The following is a 27,936-nucleotide window of genomic DNA, read 5'->3' as shown; positions in this document are numbered from 1 at the left end:
GGGTAGGAGAAAGGCTGGGATAAAGGCATCCTGGGCGGAGGAACAGCAGCTACAAGGGCAGTGCAAAAGCACCAAGAGGGCATGTTGTTGAGGGGGAAGGTGGTGGGGCTGGTGTCTTGTAGGCTTTAGTCTGAGAGAGAGGATCAGGAAGGAGTCAGCATGTGAAGACACCATGCTTAGGGGTGGACCCAAGTCTTACAGGCTAAGGGTCAGTGGAAGTTTTAAAGCAGGAGAGAGCCGTGCTTAGATTCTATTTTGGGAAGATAATGCCACCTGCAGTGTAAGAGGCTGTGCTTGTTCAAGGGATGGAGTCAGTGGCAAGGGTACATGGGTAGTAGTGGTACGTTGAGGTGGTCTCAGCAGTCTGAGGGCAGCTCACTAGGGTTTGGTAGCTCCTTGCAGCAGGAAGGGGTGGGGGGAGCGGTAAGGAAGCAGATCAGGGAGTGGTGACCGAGGCAGGTGACAGCTCTGGCTGGCTGGCTGGATCTGAGGGTGACACGAATCAAGGATGGGTGTGTGGCTCTAGCCATGCCATGAACTAAGATAGGGCATGTCAGAGAAATGGGCTTGGCGGTGGGCGGATAAGGAAAGATAATGAACTCAGTTTGGGACAGGCAGAGTGAAATGTGCCGAGGGGCCATCTGGACAGTTGATGAGAGAGGTCTGGTCTTCAGAAAATACTTTTAGGCTGAGGATACTGATCAGGAAGGTAGAGAGCACAGGAGTGGGCGGATGCTCTAGAAACAGATGAGGTTACCCCGGTGGGGACAGAATCATAGGGAATAATAATGTTTCAAGATACTTGGTCTTCAAGATTAGGTTTGATGGAGGGTTGCCTGAGGGTCTACTGAGGCTCTAAACTGCATGAATAGTGTTTTCTTTCCCATGGCCATTGCAGATGAATTTTCAGTTCAAGTTTCTTGACTGGTTTGTTTTTGCTGGCTTTGAAAAAGCAGTGGTGTATGGTGAGTAGGAGGCTTTGGAACCAGAGGGACCTGTGTGCCTGTCCCAGCTCCCTGACTCTGGAGGAAGGAGTCGAACCTCTCTGATGCTGCACTGTGGAAAAGGGAGTGAGCTCAGACATTCACACACTTGTTTGTGACATGATGTAGGTTTGGTTGCTTATACAAAAGTGTGTAACCTCAGCCTTGCAATATATTCCATAAGCTAAACCAAAAGACTTCTCTTCGTAAAGATACATCATTTATAAAATTTACAATCTTTAGCATATTTTAAAGTGAAACGTGTGCTGATTTTAATGTTTGAGCTGGCTCTGGCATTTCAATGATTAAAAAGTGGGCTAGAAAGTTCTAGAGGACAGGGCACATTTGTTTCTCTTTTCATCCTGACTTTTCAAAAGAAAAAGAAAAAAGGCGAGTATACAGATTACAACGCTAGATGAGCTCAAGCTCTGAAAAATGCATTATCATCTCCACAGTCATCTAATTCAGAGACAGTGGAACAAATCCAAGTAACAAGTTTATTCTAGTCTACAGCACAATTTTTTACATACATTTTAGTGGTTTTGACAGTGTTACTTTTGAGCAGACTTTAAATTCACAAAAGTTAATATATTAAAAACAGAATACACAAAACCACAGGCATCAGGATGGTCAGAATCATGCAGGTACGGGTGGTCTGGTTGGTGTTATCACTGGGCGCCTTGCCTGTTTAAGAATTCACCAGCAAATACCAGTTCTTCCCAAATGAGAGAGTTCTACATATGCACACCCAAAATAAACCCTCTTTTGAAGCCGCATCAGTGCAAAACTTCAATGAGTAAGCCTAAATGTTTCATCAAACCAACTATTCCGCTGATCAAACCCAGTACTTGCAAACAGTCAATACCAGCACCAATCTAAAGGCAAGGTTATTTCATTTATTAAAACACCAACAGGAGATTAATAAACAAAGCCAACTAAGGTTAATCTTAATATAAGACACTGAGGGCAAAAACCAAAAATGATATATTAAATACCACTCCACTGAGCTAGGACATAACCCATGAACTACAGATGCATGGGTTTCTATCTGTCAAACAATGCTTTTAGATATTTTGCTACGGAAAAGAAAAAAAGTAAATCAGGAGATGCAGGGGAAAGATAGGAATGTGAATTTGTGCATCTAGTTCCACAATTGAAAATGAGTACCAAACTGATAATAGTAAGCTAAGTGACAGTGACTTAACTGACGGGCACCAAGCAGGCAGTACCACTATTCACTGTAATTCATAACACTCTTCAGGAATCTCGCGTGGATGGCCCCTCCAATAATACCATCATAACACAGACATGAATGCTCATCCACTGTTGAAAGGGACCCTGAAGAACACATAGCAAAGGCATAGAGAAAAAGTTGAGTCCTTTGAAAAAGTTAATGATATCAAAATACTTTTCTATCACTGGTAAACCAAACGAGGTCAAGTATATGGCCCAAAGCAGCATGGAATTCAGAGTCAGAGGTTGGCAGAAAAGTTTGGAAAACCGCAGTTTTTAAAAATTGGCAATTTCTCTATGCTTAATAAAACTATCAGAAGAGGTATAATGTTTGTTCATTTGTGGAATGTTGACAGCTTGCTGCAAAAATTCACATGAATGAGGAACCGCAGAGATGCGCTTCGATGAAATATTCTTTAAAAATTTACAAAAAATGAAACTTTCTATTTAAAAAATAACCATGTTATGCCAAGATGAAACATGGTAAAAGTAGTGTAAGTTCTGTCCATGATTCTTCACACAGCTAATGGGAAAGTGATAGAAACAATTTTCTCCTAAAAAGGAAGCTTTGTTATTGCACTGACTTTTACAACCTGACCTAGTAATTTAGAAAAATCATGTAGTAAAATCTGTAAAATTAAAATACAAAATTCTGTTTTGTAAACATCAGTTGGCCAAGTCTATCCAGAGTCCTTCATGATAGTGGAATGGAATGAATAATTAATTCACTACCTTATTTATCTGCTGTGAAGAGGGAAATTCCAGAACACAGCTTTTATACTTTCACAGTAATTATATTCAAAAGATATAAAGGAAGTCAGTGCAGTTGTCTTTGTTTGTCTTTTTCCCTCTGTGCAACCTTCAGCTCTTACCCCACTCCCAAGTGCCATAATTGAAATAATACTGGTTTCGAGACCTAGTACAGATTGGTCATAAATGTCGCATAAAGTCTGTAGGACTGCGATAAAGGTATTTCCAAATGGCATAGTAATGTACCGCAGCTGCCGTGGCCACAAACAGGTGCCAGATGGCATGGGCAAATGGAATGATGCCATCACTCTTGAAGAACACAACTCCCAGGCAATAAATTAAGCCCCCACAGGCAAGTTCGTGAAGTCCATCAGTGTTATTCTGTCAACAGAGGAAAAAGAGAAAGAGGTTTTGATGTTACTCGATGTGACAAACTAAAGAGATAATTGCAATTCCCCCTGAGCCTGCTGATTTTCTAGACAATGAAGTAGCTGCACAGGCTGAATCCCGGTCCGTAATCATGAACTTAACTTAAAAGCCTCTCATCTATCAACCTGGATTTACCCTGGGGGTTGACCATCTTGGACCGGAGCAAGCAGTCGGGTTACGGAACCCACACTCTACTCATCTACAGCATGTTGAAGCAGATTACAATCACATCCAGACATGGGAATTCATTTTAATAAAGTATAATCCTTGGCTTTCATCTTCTCCTTTAAGAGCTTTCTTCCCTACTAAGGCACGACCACACCACTCCATTTAGAATTTACATCTGGGCCCGGGGTTTCAGTTCCCTTATCCTCCTCAAACGCTGGACCACACTGATTCCTTTTCTGACACTCCCCCCCTGCTTGTGTGAGCTTACAGCTTCCTTATGGCTGACACAGGAAATCAGAGCTACATGTGACCTCAGAGATCAGAGAGCGTGTAAGGATAACATACTTCCTAACCTTCTACATGTTGCCAGGCCTTTTTGTCTGTGAGCCTGGGCGTTTCTCAGCTTAGCAGGAAGTTTTGTGCTTTAACATAAAAAAGAGAATTTTTAGGTTGCTCTTGGTTTTCCAAGACCTCAGCCCATCTTCAAAATTAAACTGGTCTGTGTGAATGAGGGAAAGAGAACAGAGGCAGGGTTTGGTGGAGGTGGGGGGGGGGGGGTGGATTGATGAAACAAGTCAGTCCCCTGGATTCCTGAGGACTAGGAATAGAAAAGTCTCAGGTTCTGCAAGGTGGTGGAAACCTAAGCCAGATTGTGGCGAGGCCCTGGAAAGGGACAGGTGTGTGGGTGTTCCAGAGGCCTGGGCACTGATGACTGCAACCTTGTGAGCCCTGGAGCCTTGGACTGCAGCCAAGTCCAGCAGGGAGCGTGGGAAAGCTCTAATGCAGCCACCAACGTGACGGGGTCCCATGTGCCTAGACAGTGGCAGCAATGGACAACCATGAGCCAAGAACCAGGCATGAGGACCCAGGGCCACAGATGAGGATCAGTCCTTTCTTCAAAGTTCACATAGGCCCCCTGGTTTTTGTAGGATCAAAAGATGGGGAAGGAGCCAACCCAAATCGACTGATTCCAGATTTTTCATTAACCTTGGTAAGATGGAAAGTCAGCCAGATTGATTTTTATCAGAACAAAAAAAACAAAACAAAAAAATTCCAATACCACACATTTATCATTTCCTAAAGGTTACAAAGCAATTAATATCCATTAATTATACAAAATCCTCTGGTATGTGCATTAGGGGCATTTTTTTTCTAGAAAGTATTCATCACATTTTTAAGGAGGCATATAATTCCTGAACAGTAAAAGCCACTCATCTAACATAACACAACCTCCTCATTTTAGAGATGAAGAGAGTAAAACCAGAGGAATGAAGTAGCCTGAACAAAATCATAGAGCTGGTCACTGCCCAAAAGATACCACTTTTCTTTTCTTTCTGCTAAAACAATAAGCATGAGACCAAGCCAAGTATACAGGTTGGTTCTGACATAACATTCTGTTAAAGATAGCTCCCTAAGACACCACATTTATCAACTTTCAAAGAACCAGACCATAGTTAATCCTAAAACACATTTTCATCATGACCCATGTCATTACTTTGTTACAGCAGGCACTGTTTGAAGCATTTCCATATATTTACTCAGTTAATCTTCACAACCCTAAATTAGGTACTATTATCCCAACTTTACAGATGAGAAAACTAAAACACAGAGAGGTTTCATAATTTTCTCAAGGCCACATAGTTTTTAAGTGTCAGAATGGGGTTTGAATCAAGGCAGTCTGGTTCCTGAGCTTATATTCTTTTGGGAGGTAGGGTGGGTGGGTGGGAGGGATGGGTCATTTTTTTGATTGATGATTAATTTACAGGGTGTAATGCATAAATACTACATGAACACCATGGGTTTTGATAAATGCATACACCTATCTAACCCATACTCCTATCAAGACAGATAACTACCCCAACACCCCCTCCCAATCCTGGACAATCTCTTTCACCAAGGTAACCATTATTCTTACTGCATTAACACAGACCAAATCTGTTTTAAAACTTCACATAAATGGAATTATAATGTATGTATATTTTTATGTCTGTTTTTTTGTATTTGTGAGATTCCTGCAAGTGCTTATGTATATCAATCATTCCTTCCTTTTTATCACTTAGCATTCCCTTGATTTATTTATTATAATTTGTTTATCAATTCTTCCCATCTGGGGCTTATGGAGGTCTTTCTGTATATGTTTTCATTTCTGATGGGTAGTACCTGTTGAGTCATAAGTTTATGCTTAATTTTATAATAAACTGCTAAACAATTTTCCAAATAGTTATACCATTTTATACTCCCTGGAACAATGAATTAGGGTTCCAGTTAGTTCACATCTTTGCTAGAATTTGGTGTTGTCAGTCTTTTTGATTTTAACAGTTCTACAGGATATATTCTGGTAGCACACTGAGGTTTTAATTTTCATTTCCAGGATGACTAATGGTGTTGAGCACTTTTTCAAGGGCCTACTGGATACTTGAGTACATTTCTTTGTGAAGTGCCTGTTCAAGTGTTTTACTCATTTTTATAGGACTGACTATTACTCATTTGGAGTGTTTTATATATTTCATATACATGTCTTTTACCAGATACATATAGAGAAAGCAACCGCTGTATTTTCCCCTAGCCTGTAGCATGTCTATGCATTTTCAAGTTCATGGATCTCTTCTTTTGCAATATCTAATCTGTTGTTAAACCCTCCAATGAATTTTTTTCTTAACATATCATTTTCAAATCTAGAATTTCCACTTGGTTCCTTTTTTACAGTTCCATATCTTTTCTGAGATTCTTCATTTGTTTACTCATTATGTTTGGAAGTCCTTGTATGTAAATTTCAACATCTCTGTCCTCTTTGGATCTGTTTCTATTGACTTGTTTTTCCTTAGGTGTGTGGTGTCACCTTTTCTTGCTTCTTGTTTATCTAGTAATATTTATTTGAATAAATGGACGCAAGCTGTTGGAGTACAGATTCTGTGGTCTTCCTTTTAGGAATGTTGAGTTTTGTTCTGTAGGCAGTTTATATACAGAGGATCAGGTATATTTGTTGTGGCAATTCCAGGGCAGTCCTCACTCTAGACCTAGAGCAGTTCTCCTAAGACATGAAGGTCACTTTTCTAGGTTCAGTTGAACACCTGAGTTGTTCAGCATGGCCACTCTGGCTGGTTGGACCCTGGTATCTTCCAGCACCAGGCACCTCTGGAATCTCAACAGCTACTCTTGACCTGGGCATGCAGAATCTTGCCCTGTGCAAATCCAGCTTAGTATCTGGGCAAGGATTCAGGGAAACCCCTTTGTAGATTTCTGGAGATGCTTCTCTGTGAAGCTCCTTCCTTTCCAGGATCCTACCCCAAAACTGCAGCAGGCTCAGTAGCTGAAATGCTGATTTCTGTTTCTTCCACGCTGACTGCTGCTTTCTGGCTCCCCTTTCTTTTGTCGCAGTTTGGAAAGTGTCCCCAGGGAGAAAACTGGGGCGAATTTGAAGCTCATGTTTTGGTTTCTGTTCCCTCAAGGAATACAGTCCTGTGTCTGCAGTCCAATACCAAGAAACAGTTGTTTCATCTACTTTTTCCAGTTTTATATCATTCTTTATGGCATAAGAATAAGTCATTTGGTTCTGACCAGAACCAAAGCTTAGAGTGTCCAGTCTGTTGTTAGTTCATATGGCTTATGAGTTTCTTTTTGATCTGGTCTCTGTCTAGCTTTCCAGCTTTATCACAAGACTTGTGCTACCTGCATACTTACCTACCTCATGCCCAGAGGTACACTCAAACAGGTGCACACCCTCATGTTCCAAACAATGAACTATTTTCAATTCTTCAAAGGTGTTAGTGCTTTCTCTTCTCAGGGCTCCCTTCATGCTATATTCTTTCCTATTCCACTTGTATCATCCTTACTATCTCTAGGCCCTTTTTTGTCTTTATGAATCAGCTTGAACACCATTTCCTCTGGTGCTTGGCTCATGTGCTCCCACAGCAGCCTACACTTTCCCCAAAGACATAAAAACTTCATGATAGTTTCTTATTGAACATGAATTGTAGTTTCCTGCTTGGCGCTAAGGTCTATGGGAGGAAATGCGAGGATTATCCTGTTTGACTATCATAAACATTAGTCACTGACTACTGTACAACTTGTGAAAATGCCAAGATTTAGGCTAGTAAAAATACTGGAGAAACCTGCTCTTATGGTAGCCAGAGGGAATTTATTTGATGTCCTACTCTAGTGATTAGTAACCTACACATACAGACCTTGCTTAAACTGTTTTGGGTGTCCTGATTTGCCCTCCAACGAGATGGCCTGCAAGGCAGATTTTCTCATTTCCATTATTCATCTCCTTCCCCTCACTACTCCCTGTTACCTTTACCAACTAAACTATATGGATTTCTAATGCTAGGTAATTATTAAAGCTACCATAAAGCTCTTTAATCCTAAAGAAACACAACTTGTAACATTCTCATAAGACATATTACTGAAAACAGCAAGCAAACCTGTAACTCCTAAACCTTTAACAGGTATTTTGGTGACCAGAGCAGGAGCTATGTACATTCTTATAATATGCCCATGAGCTCAGGAGTGAAATGGTAGATACAAGTCTTCTGACCTCTATAGACTGAGAAAAGAATTCAAACTGGACACAGTGTGAGTTCCTTAATTAACAACATAGTGGCTAATGCCAAACAGTGTAGAGTGTAGGATACTGGAGCTGATGGTACCAAGCTAATGGCACAAAGTAACCAGTTGGATGGGATCACAAGGCCATAATGCTGTTTTTCTTTCAAATTGACAGAGGGGTGCCCAGGTGGTTCAGTCAGTTAAGATCTGCTCTTGATTTCAGCTTGGGTCACGATCTCATAGTTCATGAGTTTGAGCCCTGCATCGGGCTCTGCACTGACAATGTGGACCATGCTTGGAATTCTTTCTCTTCCCCTCCCAGACTCGAGCTGTCTCTCTCTCTCAAAATAAATAAATAAACTTAAAAAAAAAAAATTAACAGATAGGGCCGCCTGGGCAGCTTAGTTGGTTAAGCATCCAACTTCGGCTCAGGTCATGACCTCATGGTTCATGGGTTTGAGTCCTGCGTCAGGCTCTGTGCTGACAGCTCAGAGCCTGGAGCCCGCTTCGGATTCTGTGTCTCCCTCTCTCTCTGCCCTCCCCTGCCCGTACTCTCTCTCTCTCTCTCTCAAAAATAAATACTAAAAAAAAAAATTAAAAGAAATTTTCAAGCAAAGTTAAAATAAAAAAGCACTTTTCTAAGAAAGAGAAATAATTTGACTTGAAACCAAGTGAAAGAAAAGTAAAAGTGAAGACTTTTGGGAAATGTTAAATAAAATGTTCACACAACTGAGCTCTTCTGGTCCCTCTAATTCTTAGGATTCAAAAAGTCAGTAATTTATAGTTTTTTCATTTTAAGACATAAAAAAATTTACCCTCTTCTGTGGATTTAGGGTTAAGACACCATTTTGGGCAGAAATACCCCTCCACCCATAACCTCATGGGTTATGGTTATGGTTATCCAAAAGATAACATAACCCATGAGGTTATCCAAAGAAACACATACAGAAGATTACCATATGGAAAGAAACACACTTCAGTGCAGAACTTCTCCAAACTCCAAACAGTAGCTAAAACAGATTGTTGGCGCTTTGCTATTTACATACTTTTTCTTTGGAGTCTCTAGTTAATGGACACGTCATAATTTCAGAAAGAAAAACTACATATCGTATCTATACACACATGAAGAATCCCAGCAATTAAAAAGGAAATTAGGTGAAATAACTAAAATTATGAAGCCATTTCTTACCATTGATGTCACCACCAAAGCTGGAGAAAACCCCATTGTGAGATAGAAAAAGAGCTCAACCACCTTATACCTGCAGGATAGAAAGGCAGTTCATTTTATGTATTCCTATAACATCTAGTCCAGTCCCATACCAGCTTTCCCTTTTTTCTTTTGAAAGAGAAATGCAAAGTCTTCAACTATCCCAATGAACCATATTTTCCCAGTAGACCATTAGGGCTCTAATTAAAACACTATAGTTGAGTGACAGTGAACTAGCATTCCTCTCAGGACTGAAATGGCATCAAACTCCATTAGTAACTTGGAAAATGTTTTCTGCCAAAAGGAGTTACCGTTGCATCCAATCCACCATGCATTTTCCCGCTTCCAATCTCCCAGTGTTTGCCCTCATTACTGCCCCAATCCACAGCTACAAGAAGCTGAAATTATCATGATGGACAGGACAGGGATGCCATATGGGGCCAGGCTTATCAGTGGCGGAGGGGGAGGAGCCCTAAGGAATGAAGAGCATGTAGTTTTCTGTCTCTTTATTTTTCATCTGCACAAACTCCCAACTTGTAAGGCTCATCCCATGAGGCTACAGAATGTCCGAAAACACTAAGAAATATACTCCACTGAAATTTAACTTGCATTTCAGCCTAATCAAAGGATGCTCTACGTTCCCTGGAGGCAGAGGCCAAATTTCATTTATGTTTGGATGTGCAAAGCCTACCACAGTGCCTGGCACTTTAGGCACTCCCTAATATCTGCCCAACCGAATGGCCATAGGTGACTCACATCTCATTCTCCATGTTTTATACTCAAGAGTCCACCATGAAGTAACCTTATCAGGGACCTGGGGAAGAATGGGTTTGTGGGTTTGCTTTACATTAGGAAGCCTGGAATAGGAGAAAAGATAGTTGTTTTACTATACTTTCTATTTTATCCAAGGATGTAAGTTAGGGGTTCGGGCCCAAGAAGCAAACTGTTCTCTTGGATTTATATACACTACATAACACCACTCAGAATTGCTAATTGTAGTGAAAAATGCATTTAAGTGAATTTCAAAGTCAGAAGTTAGTGAAAACTACCATTTTCTTCTGAAAAGAGAAAATAACTTAATACTTTGTGATAAACACAACATGTTCAATTCTGAGAGCCGTTCTGCCAACAACAACAGGTAAGCTAATAAACTGTATTCAAAGACAATGATTTCATGCTTGTGGGTTTCTCAAATTCAGGCATCTGAAGTAATGAAAAGAGCCATGGAACAAGAACTAGGACACTTGGGTCCTAATTCTACACGAATCGCTAATTTGATGCACATCCCAAATGTTCTCATTTTTTTTCTTAACCATGAGGCAGGAATAGATGACTTTGAAGGTCTCCTCTAGAGCCATCATGCTAAATCTCAACAGGCTTTCCTTTTTATATTGCTTCACATTTCTGACTATGGGCAATGAATAATGGGTTAAAAAATGTGCCCTGTGATTAGGATGCCTCTCCAAATATCCCCTTTCTCAGGGAAGCTTAGTTTGGAACATCTTCTGGGTTCCTGTCTAGATAAGTGTTGTTCTTATCTGTTATCTTCAATCTTCATAGAAAGCTTGAGAAGCAATTACTTTTCTCATGGGCTAAGCGTAGATTACAGAGAATAAGGCTAAGTTCGCTGATAAGGCCAGTCACCTGAGGATTGTCCCTCAACTGCTTCCTGTCACACGTGTGCCATTCAGTTCTTTCCACAGCAATCTGTCTACCAACAACGAATACCAAATGGTTTCAAAGATTTGTTAAAAGCAATATATATTCTATTTATGTATTTCTACTATTTTGAAGTGCAAATATAAAGCAAATTATGTTGTAATGTCGATAAAATTTAGGCAGTTAATTTTTAAACTATCAAATGTAAATTACGTTCTCTTACTTTTCATGGTAGAGAAATACATAAATGGTTCCTCCAGCTGCCATGAGCCAGATAAACCAACGCATATGAGATGCCAGGGGTCCAAGTTCACGGAGATTTAACCTAAAAAATGTAAACATGACAACAAAGAACAGAAGTGATAAATGAAGGGAATTCACAGGACCCGTGTTTTCCTCTAGGCCTGAAAACTGGGGGAGCAAGCGCTAGCATAAAACCAGGAGGAAAAGGCATTCAACATGCCACGGAAGTATTTAGGCAGTTTGGGCAAAATTAATAAAGATAAAATTTTCAGTTGACCTTTAAGACTTCGAATTGTTCCAATGTGGTTTAAAAATAGAACCAGCTAAAAGGAGGTATGAAGTGAGTCCCATCACACCTGTGATGCCTGACTTGCCTTATAAGGCAGACTGCTGTCAGATTAGCTTAATTCTGATAATGTATCTGCAAGCGGACCGCTTACAGAGCTTAATGAGAACCCTGAACAAAATCCTGAGCCAGGATCACATACCCACAGAGGATACCTAATACACAGACCAAGTATCTGCATTACCAATCTCTCGGCCAAGAGAGAACATGAATTAGCCCAATGTATGTTATGAAAGACATTTTGTCAGAATTTTAACTGTGGACTCTTGTAAAGCTTGAGTTTTAAGATGCTGCAAATTCATTTGTACTCATTTCATATTAAGAATGGACATGAGAAGGGGCGCCTGGGTGGCGCAGTTGGTTAAGCGTCCGACTTCAGCCAGGTCACGATCTCGCGGTCCGTGAGTTCGAGCCCCGCGTCAGGCTCTGGGCTGATGGCTCGGAGCCTGGAGCCTGTTTCCGATTCTGTGTCTCCCTCTCTCTCTGCCCCTCGCCCGTTCATGCTCTGTCTCTCTCTGTCCCAAAAATAAATAAACGTTGAAAAAAAAAATTTTAAAGAATGGACATGAGAAGAAAACCAAACGTTATTCTGATTGGCTATGACTACAAAACGATTATTTCCAGATGGAAAAGGCACCACCTGCCTATTGAAAACTACATGAAAACAAGTTCCTTACTGTAATATTTGATTCCTCAGCCAACTTTAAAAAATTTTATTTACTTAAATTGGGGAGCACTTCCCCAAAGCCTGTAACTGTTCTCGCTCCAATATGATACAGACCTATAATTTAGTGACAAGTATTAGAGAGGGAACACACTTTTTACTCCAACAGACAATTAGGTTTCTTTTTAATGATGGATGCTGCGTAAGTCAGAATGTAGAGGCCTGTTGTTTCTAGTGACTCTAGCCGTTCATGGCACAACATGAATTTCTGAGTGTTTAAAACTGGATCATGTCTTCGTAGAGGGAATCGAATGTTCCTTTAATTTAGGTTTCAAGGCAACAACAGATTCTACCTGATCTGTACCAAAAGAACAGAAAGATTAAAAAAAAAAAATGAAGAGAATACTAGGTATTTTTTTTTTAATATATCATTTTTAAAAAAATAATCTGTATGCCCAGTGCAGGGCTTAAACTCACAGCCCTGAGGTCAAAAGTCACACGCTCCACCCACTGCGCCAGAATACTAGATATTTTAAGCAGCTAATTTGTTTAGTTCTTCTACTCATATAAGCTAAAGAAGTAAGACATGTACTCCATATATAGTAGCTACCGTGCTGTGAAGTGAATTGAAAACGGTAAATTTCAAAAGCGAGCTTGTTTTCCTCACACGTATTTACAGCATTTCCACTTAAACAATTAGATGTCCAAGTATTATGAACAGCAGCAAAAGCAGAAAAAGAATGTGGAAAGCAAGGGTGACATATTTCAAAAGACAGAATGCTACCTACGAACAAGTTCTTAGCGCTTCCTCTTGAATAACCCAGTGCCAGGTATGTATTCTGAACAGCAGTAACATTCTCCCCTTAAAATCTGCAATCTGACCCAAGTAAATAAAAAATTTAAAAAAGCATGTATGCATGTGTACTGGCAGGGGGTGGAGGTGGGGAGGGGGGGCATATGCATGGGGGCTGGGGCAGGGACCCGAGGAAGGGAGGGAAGCGGGACAGAAATTCTATCCCCAAAACGCTACCTTCAAAAATAGAAAGAAGGTATCTTACCATGGAGCGTAAGAAGCAGCAATGAAGAAATAAATAACCATTCTATCACACATGTGAAAACAATGTTCCACTGTCCTAGTGGGGGAAAAACAAGTTAGCAAGTTTTCAGAAAAGTTTCAGACTGGCAGCATGGGTTATCACTCCACCGTGTTGTAATTTCCATTCCTGTTCTAGCTCCTTGGGGCAGTTATAACTTGGCTTTCAAAGGTATTTTTAATATTATGAAGCCGCAAGTAAAAGCTTTACATTACTCTTAAGCTTGCACATGCGATACTCACCATATATGAGATACAGTAATCAGGAACTCCAAAGTGGTTAAAAAACAAACAAACAAAACCTGTCTTTTCTGAGGTTTTCCATTTCTTTTAGAGCCTATGTAACTGAGAAAGAAAACTCCTCGAGGGCAGACCACCCCTCAACCCCTGTCATAGTGCAGGATGTGAAGTGGTTTTTCATGCCTTTTTAGAATACCTTCAAAGAATGTTTCACTTCAAATAGCTTAATGTAGATGATAAGTTGTAATAAAGGAAATTCAGAAACTAACTTAGGAACAACAACGACAAAAACAAAAACAAATAAACAAAAAATTAAGAGGCATATTTGCTGCAAGCAGGTAGCCACCTGGATTTCTAAATGAGTTCCTCCTTCCAAAACTGAAAATTCGGGAAGTGTACAAAGATCTGGCTCACTGAGGTCTAGTCCCCAAATGGATTAGACAGAACATGCCCTTTACTGAAGTGATTTAAAAGTGTGAATGAATGCACTGCATCGTCTTGAATCCATTTTCGTGTCCAAGTGGTGAGAGCTGTGACTTGGTGGAGTGCTACTGTTACATTTTGCCTCACCACACACACAATGTCGACCAAAGCAAGTTGAGGACGTTTTAGTCACAGTTAGCGTTAGTCATGTTAGTGGAGGCAAAATAATTTAGGTCACAGGTCTCAAAGGCTTACACTACATTAATGCTTCTCAAACTTGACTGCGTATCACCATCACCTGGGGAGCTTATAAAATAGTCACAAACTCCAGTCCAGAAGATTGTAATGTATAAAAGGGCTAGAACATGGGGTAGGGGATGGAGGGAAGAGAAGAATCTTATTATTATTATTATTATTATTTTTTAACTCTTTGGATGATTGTGATTCCTAGCCAGGTCTGAGGCCTTTCTGATTCTGCTCTCTAGATTATTAGGCTCTTGGTACAGAAGGTAAAGTCAGACCTGTAATGTTATTCAAGATCCATGACCGGCTTCTCTGACCCTTACTCTCCACACAGGGAAAATAGACATAACAACATTTCTATCATAGAGTGTGTGTGAGCATTAAATGAGATCACGTGGACCATGTGTTCATTAGCATAGTATCTAGCACATAGTAGGTACTCAATAAATGCTCATTCCCTTGCCTTTATAAATTAAGGCTATATTTGGATCTATAAAAAAATGAAGACAGAGCAAAAATCCACACGTGGCTCATGATTTTAGCAGTGCTATTTCAAGGTTCAAGAGAGCCTGGTTTCTGTTACACCTTCTTCTCCGGCCCCTGGGAGAGAGCCCTGAATACTCAAGCATGCATCTACAACTCTTTATTGATTCAGAAGTCTAGACATCAAAGCCAAGTCAGCCGAGACAACCACAGGCACTGGGTTGTGCCAGGACAATAACGAAGTGCTCTGGCCTCTGATCTCTGTGACAGTGTGTGCTGGAGAGACGGGTACTTTTGGGGCTCTCTTGTGAGTATGCCTCAGCAAGCCCTCATGATCCGATGCTGTGGTTTCATTTTTGGCCCAAGGAACTGCCACCTTCTAGGCAAAGGTGGCCGGCTGGTAACTGTAAGCAGTACTGAGAAGGGTGTGGTGAAAAACTCCTCAGGACTGGGAGTCAGAGGTCCTGGGATGATCAGACACTGCTGGGGGTCACTGTCCTGGGCAAGGTAGACCCCTTCTAAGCCTCAGTGTCCCTTGGTGAAAATTAAGGGGTCTGGATTAATGACCCCTAAGAATCCTTCCTGCTATGAAACTATGACTCCACACATAAGGAGACCGGTAATCATCTCACGAACCTCAAACCCTGTTCTTAAATACTGGATTGTCTGAATGTTTGAGATTTTTTTCTTTGGACATTCTGTAAAACTGAAAGCTATATTCTATTATTTTAAAGCACTCTAAGTCTGCTCGGAATACTCCTTTTCTGAGAAGAAGTGTTGTGCTTTGGGGTTGTACAGAATCTATTCCATAAGCAACTGAATGGTGTGCTGCATCTTTTGTATTCCCCCAAATTAATCCTTCACCCAGAGGAGGAATGCTTTTATGTCCTCGTTGGGAGGCTAACGGGCTTGGTATGGTTTGGAAAGTACCTGACAGCTAATTGTAGCAAAATCTGTGAACTCTGTTTGAACAGATACACAGCACCCAATTCTGGAAGCTGAACTTTGCAAGACAATAAACCCAAACTGTAGCAAATCTCCTTACATTACAAAGTCCTGGTCATTTGCAATTTTCAGATGATTTTGGCATGCACTGTCTCATTCACCTATCACAGAACCCTGCGAGTCGGGCATCGTTAGTCTCATTTTAGTAATGAAGACACAGAGGTTCTGTGGGGTCAGGGGACTTCCGAAAGGGTAAGTGGCAGGGCTGGGCTGACTCCAAGTTCACTGTACTCTGTCACTACCCCACAGCTGCTGCGCTCTTAGGGCATCCTTGGCGCACCCGACAACATTAAGAGGTCTCAGGATTCCACATTGTAAGTCCTGGGGAAACAGTGCGGTTTTTGTCGGCGGCTTCTGAGAAAGGCCAGCTTTCTTAGATACATATGGGGGTCCTCAGAGTCTGTCCAATCCATAGGAAATTTCCTGAATACAAGGCAAGAAGACATCTAGCTCCTCTACTGCTTCAACCTGACGAAACATGCCAGTACGGGAGGCTAACCTGAGTCAACTATTCTGATCTGTTGAAATAGCGTGCTATCCACAGTACCTTAAGTGGCTCTTTTTCCATGATACAATGTGAAATACTGTGGAAACAATGAAGAGCGCACAGAGGCCCATTCCATAAATCCATGCAGTTATCTTTTCCCAGCAGTCGTCAGACAGCCGATGGAGGAGGGCACTGCCCACAATGGCCGGAACAATGAGGAACTGAGGGAAAGGCAAAGAAAAGTAAATATCCTGGGTTTTCCTAAATTGAGACCTTTGTTAAAAATACACAGGTTTAGCAGGGACAATTTTAGAAAGATAATTTTAAACATTTGCCTCTCCTGGATAATCCTCACCAGAGCCACACTGAGTTGTCAGCTATGGCTGCTCAGGGCCCAGGAACCGTGCCCACCAGCAGGTACTGAAGTCAGCAGTAAAAGATGTGACATTACTCAGTTGTTGCAAAGCAGATGTTCTTTATCCTGATTTCATCACGGAAGAACAGATTTCATCCTATTGTCTAATGTGATTTTGAGTAGGTACTTCAAATATTCAAATGCCAAGCATATACCCAGATTTCCCAGGGAGGTCTTGCTTTTAAATGTTCTTTCCTATTTCCCCCATGAACTACTGACATCTCAATATTTCAGCAAAGGGTTAAGCCAATGAATTGAGTCAGCAAGTATCCTAATGCGCACACCACACACACACACACACACACACACACACACACACAAATCAACTGTGCAAGTCATATGTCCCGATTTTTAGTTTGGATCATTCCATCAATTGGGGAACTACTGCAAAGTGAAAGCATTTTTGGGTTATTTCATTTTTAATAGCACCTTTCAAGTAAGCAAGGGTAATCCACTCTCCTGTCATCTACTCGAGTAATTTTAAGAAACCAGAACCTTACAGGGACTTTTGTTTCCTGTACCATAGTTTACACTCCACATGGACACCAATTTCAATGTCTGTCGTAGGAGTATGAGTATGACTAGTGAAATTTTTTCTTTTAAAGACTCCATCTTTTTAGAGACGTTGTAGGTTCTCCGTAAAATTGAAGAGGAGCAAACATTTGATATTAACACACATCCTCAGGAAAAAATAAACTATTAGATATTAGAGTACACGTACCTGGCAAAGAATGCAAAATTTAGCAATCTTCTCTCCACACCCCCATCACCTACTTTTGCCCTCTTCCAACAAAAATATCCTATCCCCTAGATAAGATCAACACTAAATATTCAAATGCTGAAGTTTTCACTGGCCCAGACAGTATGAGAAAAATCAAAGACAATAAGGTAAGTTCTTCATAAGACAGAACTTCATTTATTCTGAGATTATGTCCTTTCTACTTTTTCATGTTAAAATACCCTCTCTTTAAATGAAATGATGATGATGGAAGAAATGTTACTGCTCTCTGAAATTCAAAAATTAGGGATACAGTTTAGTAAAGTTTAATAAGGTGACATTTCTCTTCTAAAAAATGAACATGGAGGTTTTGTCAGCTTTTCCCTAACTTTGTTTTTTACAAGTATTCCTTAACTTATGACATACCCAGAAGACACGAGGGACCAATCTGGTCCGTCTCTAGCAAATAATATTCCTAGAGGTGAACTGTGCAACTCTATAGCCAAACTATGATATTTAAGTAGTTTAAGTCCTCGATATAATGCTAAGTAAAAAACACTTCGTTGATTACTTTTATTGATCAGTGGTATAGAAATTATCAAGGCACTATACCTGTAACTTTCATCAGTGTTTTGTAATTGGTAAATAGAAAAAAATAATGGATATTTTTTGGAGCAATGAGTGAAGGAACAGGCCACATAAATTATTATTCAGGCTTTTATATTCTTTATATCCTAATCTTGCCCTAGATTCACATACACACATACAAGCACACAACTTTTTCTTATGGGTCTATGGGCAATTATCTTCAGAAGTAATAATTTACTTTTAGCTGTTAAATTCATCGAACATCTGGTCAAGAATAAAAGCTGGATATCCTGCAGGTTTGGGAGACAATCAAATTAGGTGTGCATTCTTTAGTCCAAGTTGGTACTGTAAACATTTTGACCCTCTGGTGAAAGCTCACTTTACATAAGTGCATCACTAAAGTGAAGACAGGGGTCACATCAAGTCTAGAGAATTCCACTGAATCTTTCCTGTCCCCAGAATCTAAGCCATGGGTCTAAGGAGACTGTCCACTAGAGAGGTTACTCCAAATTTCATTATTGAAGCTCTTCTACAGAATCCAGGGCAAGCATGTCAGCTAGTAATTTTTCTCATTAGCTAGATTCAAGCATATTAATGATTTAAATAAAAGTCTTTTTAGCACCTAAGGCACAAGGACATCCAGTGATAAATGAGGATGATGTCTCAGTATTAAGTAATACGTGAATTCCATCATTACAGTACATAAAACCAATGCTTTACAAACTTTGATTTATGCTAAGGAATGACCAAATGGTGTTGTTCTATTAGATTATAAAGGAGTCCACTGGAAACCACAAAGTTTATTTGGGGGTTATTTGGCATCATTGTTTTGTTACAGAAAATACTAGAACTATTCTTTGGGGAAGATTAAAGACATGAAAAGGCACAACTGGAATTCAGGCAAATTTAATTCTTAAGACATATGTATGTAACCTATATATTGTACTAACGTTGTCTAAAATAATTACATTAGCCTATTCTAAACACTGGTCATGAAAGGATTAAATTGGCCTCCTTCTCTGTTTTGTATCTTCAGACTATGCAGCCACAATCTTTCCTTCAAAAGTCTCAGTAAATGCAACTTTCAAAGGGAATAATGAAGCCATAGATAAAAGGAAATTCACAATGACAAGAAAATGTCAATAATACATTAACAGGAAAACCATGAAAATACATGTTCCTGAACACAGCACGCAAGTAGAAGAAATGTACCAAAGTGTTAATTTATGTCTGGGTAGTTTTGTTTTTCTTATATATTCTTCAATATTTTGTAAGTTTTTTATAATGAGCATGTTTTGCTTTTTAAGGAAAAAAAAAGTTCACTAAGAATTTAGGGATCAAATCAGCTTTTCCTTCAAGATGTGAAATAATATGGGCACTGCAGAGGTTGGGACGGTGTGCCTACCTGTTTCAAGGGATCATTTAGTAAGAAAAAGCACCCTTTTCATCAAAACCGTCAACTCTCCTGGCCACACGAACACAGTTGATCGTCTTGAAAGGGTGATTCACTTCATGTCAGAGGTGACAGTCCTCATAAATTAGTTTTCTTTGGTTTTCCCATAACTAGAGTACTTACTACTATTGCTCTTTTAAGGAAGATCTTGTCAGAGAAAGTCAGTTTAGGACCGACATTGCTGACTGTAGATCAGAGCACTCAAAGCGTTCGACATGTTCACAGTTTCTGGTAACATGACCCAGCACTGATATCCTGAGAGCAAAGGTCACAGAGGTAGGCACATCCAACTAACTGGGCTGAGGGGACTAAAGATAACAGCCCGCCCTCCCACCGGGGCCCTTTGGGAAGGATGCAAAAGGCAGACAACGCATACTCACTGCATGCGTGTAACAGTTAGCAGCATGTTCGTAACAGGTTGGTTTGTAGCGGCCATTGGCTGGGGCCCGGTGGTTCATGAACCTGTCCAAACAAAAAGACATCACGTGAAAAAGCTCAAAGCGTGTGAAGAACAATGGGGAAGGCTGCCAATATTGTTTGGTCCATTCTAATTGCAGAGGGGACTGCTGGAAATACCTAGTTACGGGAACAAAAACAAAGCCACCAAACAGGTGTAAACTGAGCCAACAACCATGATCTGAAAGCAAATGCCTTAGTTCACTGGATTAAGTATTCTTTCAGCTTAGTCAAAAGAAAAACCTTCTACCAACCAAAAGCAAATAGAAATCCTATCCACCCCCTTCAACTCATACCCCACCCCCATGCTAAAAAAAATTACAAAGAAAAAAAAGGCACAACCAAATCTTAAATCTTAGGGGAAAAAAACAAGGGAATTTTTCTAAACTTTAAATGCCTGTAGCTGCCATTCGATGAAAAGGGACACAATACAAGGCTTCAATTTTCTCTCTCAAAATGCATAAACCTTTATACATGTCGATCCTTACATCCTACATTCCACAATTAGCAGGTCCATCCAACTAGATTCCCTATATTGTATTACCTGTGTCAGCACAGAGAGCTTAAATAAATGATGCTGGGCTGCGTCTAGGCTGCCTAAACAAGAGATATGTTTTTACCTGCATTCTTCCTGAATTAAAAGTTTGCTTCCAAATCCAAATATATGACTACTACCTGATACTCTGGCTATACAATTCAGATATACTTGGGGCGCCTGGGTGGCTCAGTCAGTTAAGTGTTGGACTTCAGCTCAGCTCATGATTTTATGGTTCGTAGTCCGAGCCCCCCATCAGGCTCCTCGCTGAAAGTGCGGAACCTGCTTGGGATTCTCTTTCTTCCTCTCTCTGCCACCCCGCTCCCCACCCCAAGTAAATAAACTTAAAAAAAACAAACATATACACACAAATATGTGTATGTATCTAAATACCAATATCTGTTATACATATAGACACATACCCATATTCCACACTTCCCTTTGGGCCAACTCTGTGGAAACAAGTGCACAGTGAAAACCATGAAGCATTCTTCCACTTCAGTGTGTAGGTGAGGCTCTCCCCAAATCCAACCCACACCTGTGCCATGTTTTCTGAGGGATGCTGGCTTATTCTGTCTGTTCTGTTGGAAAAGGGGAGATGTAAGTTCAGGCAGATAAAAAAAGCGGCTGCCTGAAAGAAGTAGATGCAGAGAAACCAACAGAGGTACAAGAACCCCAACAGCACGCAGGTCTCAGAGGCGCCACTGCATTCCTGGGCTTGGAGCCTGCAAGATGTCAACAGCCTTTGCACTATAAATTATCCTTTTGCTTCAGCTAGTTTAAGATGGGGGAGGGGGGAGATTTTGTTATTTGCCACTAATGAGTTCTGACTAGTCACACCTTATTAATCGCCGTGATGAAAAAATGGTACCAGGCTGAACCAAACGGCAGAGCCAGGATGCCAAAAATTGGCTGAAGCACATGGTCAAGGCATCCTAATCAGTGCCTGGCTTAGGAACAAAAGACTAGCATTTTCTCCCTGAATTAAAAGGGCCTGTTATCCTTAGAGCAAATAAATAAAAAAGAAGACAGCAGTTCCTGTTAACCCAATATAGAGAGTTCAGATGGAAAATCCACTGGGGAATGAATTTGGGACAGTGAAGATATTTCACTTGCACCACCAATGAGTTAGTTATCTAACTCGTGTGCAGAATATGTACGGATTGAATGGAATTCGCCAGATGGTCTGAAAACTGTTTAACAGAAACGTGCAGTTAACAGCTTCAGATTTTATCCAAGACATTCTCGCACATACATAAATAAATCTTTTTCTCCCCTGATAATCCTTTAAATAATTTTACTAATTTCCTAAGGGGCAAGAGTGTTGCTACAGAGCTGTTATTAGTAAAGGGGAAAATAATTGCACTCTTGGGAAGAATGCTTTCAAAGTGTCCCAAGCATTCAAGGATCTACCTCATCATTACCCCGAGACATAACAAAGCTATAAGTCGCATAACCTATTAGGAATTATATATATATATATATTTTTTTTTTCAATATTTATTTTGAGAGAGCACCTGTGAGAGTGGGGGAGGGGCAAGAGGGAGAGAGAATCGCAAGCAGGCTCCATGTTGTCAGCATGGACATGGGGCTCAATCCCATGAACCATGAGATCATGACCTGCGCTGAAATCCAGAGTCTGATGCTTAACGGACTGAGCCACCCGGGCTCCCCCCCTATTAGTAATTTTAAAGGGTAAAGAACAAGATGGTGGAGGGTAGATTGAGAGTGTTCTGTTTAGGGTGCAGTAAGTAGGGTTTGTCTACCCACCACCAGGCTGAGGACTAAAATAGCAATTTATATCTCTGGCAGCCCAATCTAAAAATAGTCAAGCCATTACACAGCAACAGGGATAGGCTTTCACATTTTCTCCTAAAAGCAAAGAAGCTGGGTGGCCATGTTTATGACAGCTTAGTCCCTGCCCACCCGGAATCACTCAGGGTAAAAATAAACTCGTAAGTTGTAGAGAAAAATATCCCACCCATGTGACTTCAGGTAGTCTCTCATGGGCAGAGCCAGATTTGCTTCTAGACCAGCGAAGAGCAAGTCTGCGAGGAGCCCATCACTGTCTGGGGCTCAGTGAAACCATGGCACAACACGTTCTGCTGGGAAATTGACAGTGCAATTTGTCCATTTGTCTCTGATCTGCCGGGGTACAATCAAGCCTCCAACATAGCCTCCTGAAGAAATCGTTCCTAAGACCTAAATGGAAAGGCAGAAGTAAAATGCAAATCAACGCCCACACAAGGAACCTATTCTATTCTCCTCCTCCAAAAAGAATGAGAAAGGTCCTCAAGTGTTACGGAAAACAGTGCCCATTTATGGAAGCTGCCTCTACTTCAGGCGGAGTAACTCTAGAAGAGAGTTTCCAGAGTGTTTTACTGGGTTTGAGGGAAGGCGATTTAATCCTGGGTGTGGGAACCACACTTCTATAAAGTTTTTAGTCACGTTTGTTCACTCATCTCCTCACTTTCTTTCAACACTCTCTCTTGCTTCTCCCTTACTCAGGGAGAAAGGTGACAAAACTTCAAAACTCTGGAGAGAAAGAACAGATAGCCCAAAGCACTGGGCCTTCTGAGAGACTAGATCCGCATCTCATCTGTAGATCTCTGAGGCCCAAGGTCAAATCCCAGAAGCTGTCTTTGATTCCTAGGTGTTCCCCATTCTCCAAATACAAGTGTTGTCAATACCACTTCCAAGTATACTCCAGATCAGCCTACTCTAGACAGTTCCACAGACCCCACCTTAAATCAAGACATCGACCTCTCTAATCTATAAAACACAAATCTCTTCATCAGTCTCCCTACTCGTCCCCCCATATACTGTCTTCTTCATTTGGCAGCCACAATAGTCTATGAAAACCAGATCATAGCACACACCCCAACTCTAGCTTAAAACCTGCCTTTGGTGGCCTGGGCCCCACCACTGCTGCAGCCTCAGGGTGCCACCTTCCTTCCACTTTCCACCCTCCAGCTACACCACCTCCTCTCTGCTCCTTAAAACACCAAGGTCTTGTCTGGCTCAGGGCGTTTGTGTTTGCTGTTTATTTCTGCCTCTAACGTTCTTCTCCAGAAGGTTCAACCTTCCTCACCTGTCAAGCTCAGCTCAAGTGTCAGCTCCTCAGAGGTTTTCCTGACCATCCTACCTAAAGTATCATTTCAGCCCTCCCCACCCCACCAGGGCCCTTACCAGAATTAGTAAAAATTGGGCTTTTTTTCCCCACTTTTGTATTTTTTATTTCATCTTTCCCCATGGTAATGTGAATTCCACGAAGCCCTTCTTGTTTACCATTTCTTTCTAATCCCAAGCACAATGCCCGGCTTACTATTGGAACTTAATAAGTGTTGAGTGAATAAATAGAAATTCTGGCTGTCGCTTAACTATTTTGTCTTAATCGAGAGGTATCCCCTTGTCAATTAGTTTCACTGGGGATCCAACAGGTTCTGTATGTAATAAAGAGAAATAGGCAGTCTTAGGGCCAAAAGAACCTTAAGTCTCATGAAAAGGCAAAGACCATGGACGTTCCAAGGGCTCTTTCAACATCACTTGATGGAGCAACGTAAGCCAACCCCGACACACAGCACCTTATTATTAGCCAGTTTATGAGTGAGCATGGTGTGGTGTTCAGGAATAGTGTCCACTGCCAGAGGTGATGATAGTGGTGGAAGGCATTTAGTTTAATTATTGAATAAGAGAGAGGCATATATATAAGAAGACTACTCCATGCCTGTAATTCAGTGTTCTGAGAACATATTTAAAAATAAAAAAGAAAATAAAATTAAAAAAAAAGGCAACAGGCTGTGCTGGAAGACATCCTAATGCTCACGAATCAGGTACTTTACCACGTTATCAGATCACAAGGCTGGGGCTGGGGAAAGGAGCATCCTTCTTGGATTTTCAGTAGCAAGGCTGGAGAAAGGGGTATATATACCAACACAATACAGTAGAGGCTCTGCAGACCCTCAGCCTCAGCGCTTTACACATGGATGCTGTGGTGTGGGCAGGGAGACAGAAACAGGTGAACTGGCAGCGGTGGGTGGTGGAGAGGGACAAAACACTGAATTGAAATAAATGGGTCTGCCCTTTCCCAGCCATGTGATTTTGGCAAGTTCCCTTTTACTCTCTAGCTCGATTTGCTCTACCATTAAATGGGTATAACATTTATCTTCCAGGGTTAGAGTTGAGAAGGAGACGAGTAATATGCAAATGCCCAGCCACTGCCTGGCACAAGTAAGTACTCAATAAATGTTAGCAGCTATTCTGATCAGTCAGGGATGCTGCCATAGGGAGAAAATGACTCTGGGTGGGGGGGAGGGTGTGGAGTGAGACTCAAATGTGGAAGATATGCTCTGTGTCCCAGTGGCACTTTTCATATCCTAAACTTTTTGAGAAGCCATGCATGCATAAAACCCTCCGCTTAGCACAGTGGGCTACACTTCTTTACAGCCTTCTTCTGCGGAAATGGCAGAACCATAGAAGTTTATCCAAAGCCACAATGACCACCAAGTTTCTATTAAGAACAAACCAGCAAGGTGTTCATTTCTTGTAATTTAGGCACAGCCACAAACTACAGCCTAATGAAATGTTTTTACTGCAATCAAATGCTCTTCAAGGGAGTACCGATAAATCTATCTGGAGAAGCAGACACATGCATTCAAAGACAGTATGTCCTTCCCTCCAGTTTTTCTGTAACTTACCTGCCTATAACTTTTCTGAATGCTCAAAAGATACATAATGAACAAGGCTCTAAGGGGTGATGAATAGCACCCTCAACATTTTAATGTTGTAGACCACAAAAACCAGGATTTTTCTTAAATTAATTTGTATTTGCAGGCTTCATAACCAAGTACAAATTTATCCTTAGAAATGGCTTTCCAGTCTAGTCTGTAATAGAAAAACAAGCAATTACGTGATCATTCAATCTTCAGAGAAAATCAGGGTAGGTGTAGATGCCATCCAAAAAATATATGTTAAATATCCATTCCTATTGTGCAGTCACTGAGAAAATTACAAAGTCTATGCCACACCAAAAGAAAATACCTCTAGTTTTCATTTTTAAATGAAAGAAGTGGAGTGCAAAATCACATTACTACATTGATAATAAGGGCTGGATAAATTAGCATCCAGCAAAAAGTAGTTCAACCAACTGAGATAGTGGGATCCTAAATGAAGGTGTTTTTTTCTTCTTTTCATTTTTCTGAAGATTTGTTTTAACGTTTGGGCAAAAAAAGGGGGGGCTTTTTTTTTCTTTCTAAAGGAGAATTCAAAGGACAGGAAAGAAATACAAATTCAATCAAATAAGGAAGGGTAATTTCACAGAATATTTCCACTGTTCTCTGAAAACAGGAAGAGCACAAGATGTGCAAAGAAGTAAAACCAAATCAAACAAACCACATGCACAGGGCTTTACCAATCATGTCTCAATGCAGGTTCCTTTCTCCCTTAAGACCCCTCCAATCTTCATTCCTGACTTCAGTTCTAAAGCCAGACATCATGGTTCTTTTTTGCCTTTAGAAGCACTGATACCATGTTCCCACCTAGGGAATATTGCCAGGCATTCAACACCCTGAGTGATGAGCAATATTCAGAAGTTAATCCAAGTCTTCAAACTGATTCACCCTTCTAATGGCACAGCCCACCCCAACTCTTCCTATGCATTTTTGGCTCCTTTACCTTTGGGGCCTGGGGGGAGGAATGAGAGAAGCATAATGGGTGAGTGGGCATGGGAGGATTAGGAGGTTGGAAAGAAAAAAAAAAAAAGTACAGTTTGAAATTCTGAAATAAAAGGCAACGTCTAAAACCTCAACAATAACCTCCTTGGAGGATTTCATGCATTCCTTGTCTTCTTTCAAATTCCCATTACTGCACACCAAGCTTGCCTGCTAGTGAAGGTCTGGGAATGGGGCCACGGCTGACAGATTCAGACAAAGGATGGAGAGTGAAACACAGGGGAGATGAACTTTCACCCACTTAAACGAAGAAGAATTAGAAAAAAAGCCCAGAGCTTCCTCTCGGAACCATGGGCCAGCCCCCATCCATGGCTAAATGGCAGACACCCGAGTCGGGATTAAGGCCACGGTGCCTCCCTAGGCTGGCGTTCCCACCAGCCCTCCAGTGAATGAGCTGCCGGCCAACCTTCCGGTGGCGCCTCCTCGGTTCCTCCTCCTCGTTTCCTAACACAGGCGCCTCAAAGCAGCTCTTACCACCCGAATGCTAACTTGCCCCTTCGCAGTGCCCAACACAGCACCGCCCTTGGACGCTAAGCCAGCAAGCTCAGAGAACCAGCAAGGCCCGGACCTGGCTGGGCAAGGCTAACCCAGTGGAGCATGCCTCAGTTTCCCTGTTGCTAGGACCGATCACAGACAAAGCACTAAAACGCCCAGCACCCCGGTTTACGACAAATCAAACTGCAGGGCGCAGCGGCTACCCGACCCCTGTTCCGCGCGCCCCGGGAGCCCCCCACGCTGGGGATTTGGGGTGGAGGCCACAGCCGGGGTTGGCGGAACCGGGGTCGGCGTCTGCGGCTGCGGTTTGGGTCCACAGAGCAAGGCACGAGCACTTGCCGGGATGGGGGTCGGCAGGATGCAGTCGGGTGCGCAGTGGGATCCCGTGGGAGGAGGGCAGGCTCGGGGTTCGGGGTCCGGGAACCCGGGTCAGGCACGAGATCCCGATGCTGGGAGGAAGGGGATCGCCCGGGGACGGCAGGGCGGGGAATCCCCGGAGAGCTGGTCCCCCGCCAAGGCGCGGGATCCGCGGGGGGATGGATCCAGGTGAGGAGCCGGGACCCACGCCGGACGAGGCGGCATCGGGGACCCGCTGCCGGCACGGCCGGCGGGGCAGGGGCGCCATCCCTCTCACCGCTGGAATCGATTCTTGAACCGCATTGATCCTCCGCTCCTCCTCGGGGGCCGGGAGCTCCGTCTCGTCTGCGCCGGCGGCAGGGCGCGCGGCCCTCATGGGCTTGGGCTGCTCCGGAGGCCGCCCGCGTGCCCGGCGGACCGCTCGGCGGGGCAGGCTGGAGTGGGCCAGGCCGGGGGTCGGGACAGGGTCGGGTCCAGACCGGGCGGCTGGGGGCGGGAGGGAGGCCGCTTAAACGGCCCCCGCGCCTCCCGCCTCCCGCCTCCCGGCTCCTCCGCCCCCGGGCACCCGCGCCCCGCCCCGGAGCCCGGCTCCACCCCTGCCCGCTCCGCCGGCCTGCGTGCGCCCGCGGCCGCCAGCGCGTCACCGAGCCGGACGGCCAATCAGCACCCGGAGCGGCGCGGCGGCAAAGCTGCCATTCATCCCGCAGGGTCCGGGCGGAGGGGCGGGGCCTCGCAGCTGGGGGCGGGGCCTCGCGGCGGAGGGGCGGGCTTAGGGGGAGAGGAGGAGGGCTGGAAGGGCGGCGCTCTCCTGGAAGGGGTCGAGGTGGACCAGGGAAAGCGAAGGGGCAGAGGGGAGAGGAGGAGAAATTGCGAAGGAGAGGATGGACGAAGACTCTTCAAAGTTGCTGTGAAGAAAATAGCAGCAAACAAGGACTTCTGTCTGCGTTCTAGTCCTGGCTGTGTGTCATTCATTCATTCTTCACCAT

General features: G+C 42.4%; 1 protein-coding gene across 2 annotated transcripts; it reads right to left on the bottom strand.

Annotated features, from left to right (window-relative positions):
- Positions 1-1,461: 1,461 nt before the first annotated feature.
- Positions 1,462-27,514, bottom strand: MMD (monocyte to macrophage differentiation associated). 2 transcript variants are annotated; one of them, XM_047832907.1, is made up of 8 exons: positions 27,228-27,514; positions 22,351-22,571; positions 19,759-19,840; positions 16,265-16,425; positions 13,289-13,363; positions 11,201-11,302; positions 9,301-9,370; positions 1,462-3,347 (listed from the first exon to the last, which is right to left on the bottom strand). In XM_047832907.1, exons 2-8 carry the CDS (start codon positions 22,374-22,376, stop codon positions 3,147-3,149), a joined length of 717 nt encoding a protein of 238 aa, XP_047688863.1. In that variant the 5' UTR covers positions 22,377-22,571; positions 27,228-27,514; the 3' UTR covers positions 1,462-3,146. The 2 variants fall into 2 exon arrangements, with proteins under 2 accessions (XP_047688863.1, XP_047688862.1); XM_047832906.1 differs by lacking the exon at positions 22,351-22,571 and having other exon boundaries at positions 27,228-27,513.
- Positions 27,515-27,936: the final 422 nt, after the last annotated feature.

This window comes from Prionailurus viverrinus, chromosome E1, assembly GCF_022837055.1.
Source record: "Prionailurus viverrinus isolate Anna chromosome E1, UM_Priviv_1.0, whole genome shotgun sequence".
Taxonomy (NCBI): Eukaryota; Metazoa; Chordata; class Mammalia; order Carnivora; family Felidae; genus Prionailurus; species Prionailurus viverrinus.
Note: the sequence above shows the minus strand (reverse complement) of the source record. Positions and strands in the feature narration are given on the sequence as shown.